Here is a 7,716-nt window from a genome sequence, read left to right as displayed (position 1 = left end):
CCTCGTATGTTGCAAAACATACTTGGCTAATAAAGTTTTATTGTGATTGTGATTGTGTGTGTTTGTGATTAAGACCACGGTAATGCCGCGGTTAATTAATTCGTCAACCCACAAATTTGATCGCGTTTTTCATGGTATAAACACTAATATATATTGTGATATTTGGTGCGGATGGATTTCAGACATTTGGGTACTTTAAGCATATTAGCGTAGTGCCAAAACTGGACTGCCGTATTTCTGGGATATCCAAAACAGGAATTCTCTTTCTTAGAAGGCAGTGGAGGCCAATTCTCTGGATGCTTTCAAGAGAGAGCTAGATAGAGCTCTTAAAGATAGCGGAGTCAAGGGATATGGGGAGAAGGCAGGAACGGGGTACTGATTGTGAATGATCAGCCATGATTACATTGAATGGCGGTGCTGGCTCGAAGGGCCGAATGGCTTACTCCTGCACCTATTGTCTACTGTCTATTCAGACACGGATTCGCACCTAATTTCTTCAATCGGGAGGTACTTGCAAGCAGTCTTTCGGGTTTCCTAACACATGGATCATCAATCATGAAAACGCAGTTTATTTGCAATATAATGAAATTTCACAAAATGCCAGTTTATAAACACTGCCACGCCATTCGGATATTATTGTTTTTATTCTATTGAAGGCAAGGATATTTGCACAGAAAATTAAAACGATGCATCGTAAATAGAATAATCGGCTTTATTGTATTGCATTAAATGTTACATTATTGATTTTCAGTTCACCGTAAGATACGGACAGCGCATTCAAGGCAACAAAGTGCACATGTGCTGCGTTTGAACAAATACCATGTTAAAGCGAACATTCAATATCTGAATATTGGATTAATTTACAAAAGAAATGTAGCAAATCGGGAATTTGATCCTTTGAATTAGAGGCAACTGGATCTGGCGATGTTGGCCTTAATCGGGGTTGCCTGGGTTTCGTGTTTAACCACACAGGAGTAAAGCTCGTGTGAGTTCCAGACTGTGGCTGGCAGAGTCAGGTAACTGCTCGCACTGAACGTGTTGTCCGCCTCCTGCTGCACCCGGCTAGTGGCAGCGCCATCACTTCTCGCACTGCCGTCCACGGTCCACTCAATGTCCACCGCGCCCGGATTGAACCCGTTCACCAAACACACCAGGGTGGCGGTACTTTTTGTCGTGACATCACCCATTGAAGGCGCCAGAATGGAAACGGTGGGGGGCCGCGGACCTGAAAATAAGAAATGAAATAAATACAAGTGAATTATTTATCGGTTATCGTTAAAAGTCTGAATCGATTCAGCTGGACAGATGGCAGACAAAATTTACGATGACGGTGCCAGGTTTCGAACGTCTGAAGTATAGGCATAGATTGGATATGCTAGGACCTTAGTCCTTGGAGTGTGGAAGACCTTAGGGTGTCTTAGGGGAATACATCAGTTAGCGCATGGAGTCTTTTCCCCACATTAGACGGCTTAGGTTCACGGCAACATTTGTAAAACATAATGTGTTGACTCCGTGGAAAGAGTTCCCCGGCGATGTTGATGAGGCAGGTACAATAACACCATTAAAAAAACCATTTGAATTAAGACATGGATAATAAAGGTTTAAAGAGATATAGGCCTGGCACACGCAAATGTGACTAGCTCAAGTAGAGCACCTAGGTCGGCATGAAATAGATGGACTGGAGGCCTGTTCTCCGTGGCGCTGTGGCCGTATGCATCCTTCTTCACTGGGTTTACAATTATCTTTGATTTATAATACCTCATATTATACAGCAGAATCAGGCTATGGTCTTTTTTTTTTACTGTGGTGCGAATATCCGAGGTTTGGTAAAACATGTAGCCTATGACTTTTCTTCAGATCATGGAAACGGACAGAAAAAAGTGTAATTACAGCTCATCCTGGCAGAATGAGCAGCATTTCCAAATTAATGCTTGTTTAAATAGTAATCCCAATTCTTTCCCTGAATAGTCTTTAGAATGTTATTAGTGAATCTTACACGTCGTCTAGAAACAAGGGTTCCCAATTTGCCCCAGGGGGTAAATTTCGCCTACCATTACTGTTACTTGTACTTAAAATAATAATGTTAAAAACAGTATTTTTAAATTTCCCCTTTGTCGGTTGTTTTATTATGGTAGAAATGTGAACTTAAATTGCTGAACAAAACAGGGTGGGGGTAAATTTACTTTTGAAAAGTTGCCAGGGGTAAATGGGACAAAAAAGGTTGGGAACCCCTGGTAGAAAGTCCATGATGGTGGCGGTTAGAAAAATGAAAGGTAAAACTAAAGAAATGTTTTAGTCAGATTCAAATTCTTTCAGATACATATCCAGACAGCTTTGGGTTCAACAACCAACATATCCGAACTTTAAAGAAAAATTCAAGCTAACGCTGAATTCAAAGAAGCTGTAATATTTCCTTCAAATCTTTCGATTCTGAGCAATTCAACAATAACCTCGTATAACTGTGTGCATATTTCTGCACTCATTTATACGAAAACCGCAAAATGATGTCGTGCTCTTCATTTAAGCTCTTTGACAATCACCAATCGTCACGTCGGTCTACCAACTGCCTGCCCGTAAAAAAAATCGACAATCAGAGCGATCATGTTAAACAGCACAATAGACAGTCTGCGTTTTCTGCTACATCATACTCTCGATGACAATCGGAGGATCAGCATCAAAATCCCTTGCAGGTTCTACAAGGTGGGTACAAAGAGTCTGACGGCATATCCATACAAATGTGATCAGCTAAGGTGGCAATGGCTAGCTGAACCAGAAATGAACCCGAATGCTGTTCTGCCCTTGTTTCTAATTTCGGAGCTGACTCAGACTTGCAACAATCCCCCACACTTTCGCGTAAAGGGAATTGAAATGGTGCCGTGAGAAGCGTTTAAATATTTCTTTTATACCTTTTCCCTGACAATTAGTTTTAGCGCTGTTGTAGACCTGTCCAAACGCCACTTCACCCTCATGGTATCATTAAAACAAGCAGCATAGACCAGAAATCAACTTCGGGCCATTTGCCCTCATGGGTATTTGCAATTTCAAAAATAACGCATTTAATTCACCAACATCCCTTGCCAAATATTTATTAACTTTCCTTTTAATGCTTCCACTAATTCTACGTCCCACAATATACCGTGCGCTAATACAATCTCATAATTACCCGAGCATTTCTTCAAGTAACGGCAACAGTTTTCGTTTGCATTACGCTTATATTGAAGCAAAGTGTGTAATAGCATCAGTCTCGAATGAAACCCGCCACTTGAAACATCAAATCAGAGAATCAGCATTTCGGTTAAAGGAGCAGGTTTCATGAACATCAGGGAAGAAAGGGGGAAATTAGAGCTTCAGGAGATCATTCCAGAATTTCACAACTTCGAATCACAACTTTGAATCACAGCTGTAAGTTTGTGAAGACATTAGATTTGACGATGATCAAGAAGCTGCGGTTAGGTGAGCGCAGGTTTCTCGGAGTGTTGTAAGGATCGAGGTAAAGGACTTTTTTTTTTTAAACAAGTTGACGTAGGAGAAACAATGAACCGCGAATGTTGGCATTTTGAGTACAACACAAAGTGCTGAAGTAATCCAGCGGATCAGACAGCATCTCTGGAGGACATAGATAGATGTTCGGGAAAGTCTCGCAAAGGTTCCGACACGAAACATTGCCTATCCAGATGTCTGCCGGAGATGCTGCCTGACCCGTTGTCCACATAGGTCTAATAGAATCTTTCTACTGAGGATTTATGATGGAAAGCAAAACTTAAGTTCAATGATTCGTGTTTCACACCGCGAATACTTTACTTACTGCCTAGATTCAGTTTGGTTCCTCTCCCAAATATGAATTTACTGCCGTCCGACACACCACAGTAATAATCGGCAGCGTCCTCCGTTTGCACGTTGGTGATGGTTAAATGCATTTGGTTCCTGGATGACTCCACGGAACCCGTGAATCGTTCTGGAATCCCGGTGCCTCTGGTGGAGCCTGCATACCACACGAAGACAGGGGCGCTGCCCGGCTTCTGCCAGTACCAGCTCGTGTACCAGCTACTGATGCTGCCCCCTGACAGGGTACAGGTGATTTTGACGGTTGTTCCCGGCGAGGTTGATATAGACGGGATCTGAGTCAAGGTAGTCTCCGCGTTTATAGCTGATAGGGAAAAAAACAGATAAATATACAGAACCATTAGAAAAAAAACAGCAGAATGTAAAACGACACAACATTGATCATTCTGCGCTCTGCTCACAGTGGAAACAGGTCACCAAGGCAAGAACCCAAACCCATTCTGCCATGTCGAAGGTGATAAAGGAATGTTTTGCTGCACAAGCGCGGTTTTGAGCCCTTTCGAAGTATGACTTTTAAAGTCTTCAGCATCCCAGCGTCACCAATTATTAATTATTCATGCAAATCTTTATCCACGTGTCACCGAATCACTGAATTATTGGCTCGGTGTAAAATTATATTTCTGCAGATCCGGCCCTTTGGGAGAAAGAAATATTCATATTGTTTTAAGTGGGAGGAGAATAGCAGACAACGATGAACTCAACGGTGGCGGGGGGGGGGGGGGGGGGGGGGGAGAAGGAGGGAAGCTCTAAGATTCAAAGACGGGAACTGTTGTGTGAGAGCAGGCTCTTATTTACTGAGTAAAAGGGGTCAGCTGTATTGGATGATGGGACTGGAGAGACTTTGCACTAACCCCCTTAAGCTCCCAAATAATTATAAAATAATATATTTGCCCATTGCCTACAAATAAATCTCAGTCGTGTAATATCGCAAGGCACCATTCCACCATTAGCCCCTTCATTGAATTTAACGTGCCCACTTTAATGGTCAAGTTAAACGGCACAGGAGAGTTTGTTAATATGTTTTCATCGCAGTGCGAGAGAACGAGAAGATGTCGACGCTTCAGACGGTCGAGTTGAAGGGCAGGGGAAGAACAATATATAATTCATTGAAGTAGAATTGTGAGGAAGTAATGGTAAATGCATGCCATGGAACAGAGCCAGCTGAAGCCCACTGGCAAATTCAATTAAAATATCGGAAATTCCAGATGTAGACGGAGGCTTCAATGTGATCACTCAAAAGACAGAAACTACACACAGAAATAAAATCTAAGTGGACGACACATCCACGATTATCTAAACATGTTAAAGACAGCGTTAAAATAAAAGACCAAAAATATCTTCCAGTAGCAAAGTTGAATGGAAATTTAAAAAAATTGAGCAGCGAATTGTAAAACAATATGACGAAAGGTTTAATGAGTACGAAAATATCAAAGTATTGTTGGACGTCAGCTAGAAGTGTAAATGCATGATAATAAGATTTCTGTAATTGTTATTACAACCTACAGAGTAAACATTGGTCTGAAGTAGAGGGTCTCGGGTATAATTAAAGGGGAATATGGAGATGGCAGATAATTTAAATGGTAATTTTTCATCGGTCTGCTCTACAGAACATGGACTTAACGTCCCAGAAACGACTGCAGACATGGTAGTGGAAGCAAGGAACAAACTCACAATAGTTGCAATCATTAGGAAGTTGATCGCACCACGGGCTGACAGGGTCTTAAGATCTATTGTTTTCCATTCTCGAGTCTTAATTTATTTCATTGCAGCGCTGAATTTATTGCTTTGAGTTTTATTTCAATACTACCATGGACGTTCCTTGGTATTCATTTTCATCCAGAAAGGAAGTGAGACAGAATGTCGTTCACCACTAACCCATTCATTGAATTTAACGTGCCCACTTTAATGGTCAAGTTAAACCACACAGGAGAGTCTGTTAATATGTCTTCATCGCAGTGCGAGAGAACGAGAAAATGTCGACGCTTCAGACGGTCGAATTCAAGGGCAGGGCAAGAACAATACATAATTAATTGAAGTAGAAGTGGGAGGGAGTAATGATAAATGCATGCCATGAAACAGAGCCAGCTGATGTCCACAGGCAAATTCAATTAAAATATCGGAAATTCCAGATGTAGACGGAGGCTTTCAATGTAAGAAAATAACTGCAGATGCTGGTACAAATCGAAGGTATTTATTTCACAAAATGCTGGAGTAACTCAGCAGGTCAGGCAGAGAAGGAATGGGTGACGTTTTGGGGCGAGACCCTTCTTCAGACTGTTCTCAGGGTTCGCGGGACAAAGGAAGGATATAGGTGGAGACAGGAAGATAGAGGGAGAACTGGGAGGGGAAGAGAGGGACGGAGGAACTATCTAAAGTTGGAGAAGTCAATGTTCATACCGCTGGGATGCAAGCTGCCCAAGTGAAATATGAGGTGCTGTTTCTCCAATTTCCAGTGGGCCTCACTGGAGGCGGCCCATGACAGAAAGGTCAGACTGGGAGTGGGAGGCGGAGTTGAAGTGCTCAGCCACCGGGAGATCAGGTTGGTTAAGGCGGACTGAGTGAAGGTGTTGAGCGAAACGATCGCCAAGCCTGCGTTTGGTTTTACCGATGTAAAGAAGTTGACATCTAGAGCAGCAAATACAATAGATGAGATTGGAGGAGGTGCAGGTGAACCTCTGTCTCACTTGGAAAAACTGTTTGGGTCCTTGGATGGAGTTGAGGGGGGAGGTAAAGGGACAGGTGTTGCAACTCCTGCCATTGCAGTGGAAAGTGCCCGGGGATGGGGTGGTTTGGGTAGGAAGGGATGAGTGGACCAGGGATTTACGGAGGGAACGGTCTCTGCGGAATGCAGAAAGTGGAGGGGAAGAGAAGATGTGGCCAGTAGTGGGGTCCCGTTGTAGGTGACGGAAATGTTGGAGGATGATTTGTTGGATACGGTGGCTGATGGGGTGGAAGGTGAGAACGAGGGGGATTCTGTCCTTGTTATGAATGGGGGGAGGGGGAGCAAGTGCAGAGCTGCGGGATATAGAGGAGGTCCTAGTGACAGCTTCATCTATAATGGAAGAGGGGAAGCTCCGTTTCCTGAAGAATGAGGACATCTCTGATGCCCTAGCGTGAAACACCGCATCCCGGGCGCAGATGCGGCATAGACGGAGGAATTGGGAGTAGGGGATAGACTTTTTGCCGGAGACAGGTTGGGAAGAACTGCAGTCCAGATAGCTGTGCGAGTCAGTGGGTTTATAGTAGATGTCAGTCACTAGCCTGTCTCCTGCGATGGAGATGGTGAGGTCCAGAAATGGGAGGGAGATGTCGGAGATAGTCCAAGTATATTTAAGAGCAGCATGGAAATTGGAAGTGAAGTGTATGAAGTCAGTGAGTTCTGCATGGGTACATGAGTTAGCACCAAAGCAGTCATCGATGTTGCGGAGGTAGATTTCGGGGATGGGGCCAGTGTATGTCCGGAACAGGGATTGTTCAACTTACCCGACAAAGAGGCAGGCATAGCTAGGGCCCATGCGAGTGCCCATAGCTACGCCTCTGGTTTGGAGGAAGTGGGAGGAGTCAAATGAGAAGTTGTTAAGGGTAAGAACCAGCTGTGCTAGGCGGAGGAGAGTGTTAGTAGATGGGGATTGGCTGGTTCTATGGTCGAGGAGGCAAAGGAGGGCTTCAAGACCATCCTTGTGGGGGATGGAAGTGTTGAGTGACTGAACATCCATGGTAAACATGAGGGAGTGGGGGCCTGGAAACTGGTTTCTCAATCGAGAATTTGGGACGAACAGAAAACGGATTAATGTACGATTAGTCTAAATAGGTGGATGGGGATTAACGAAGATTCGGTGAACATTAAGACATGCTTCTGCATTGTAACTTTCT

At 43.7% G+C, this 7,716-nt stretch overlaps 1 protein-coding gene across 1 annotated transcript; it reads right to left on the bottom strand.

Moving 5' to 3' along the window:
* Window positions 1–672: 672 nt before the first annotated feature.
* LOC144605648 (immunoglobulin lambda-1 light chain-like) lies at window positions 673–4,340 on the bottom strand. Its single transcript, XM_078421098.1, has 3 exons — window positions 4,245–4,340; window positions 3,806–4,147; window positions 673–1,225 (listed from the first exon to the last, which is right to left on the bottom strand). The coding sequence occupies exons 1-3, from the start codon at window positions 4,288–4,290 to the stop codon at window positions 903–905; spliced, it is 711 nt and encodes a 236-aa protein (XP_078277224.1). The 5' UTR covers window positions 4,291–4,340; the 3' UTR covers window positions 673–902.
* Window positions 4,341–7,716: the final 3,376 nt, after the last annotated feature.

This window comes from Rhinoraja longicauda, chromosome 25 (genome assembly GCF_053455715.1).
Source record: "Rhinoraja longicauda isolate Sanriku21f chromosome 25, sRhiLon1.1, whole genome shotgun sequence".
Lineage (NCBI taxonomy): Eukaryota > Metazoa > Chordata > Chondrichthyes > Rajiformes > Arhynchobatidae > Rhinoraja > Rhinoraja longicauda.
This window is presented reverse-complemented; position numbering and strand designations above follow the sequence as displayed.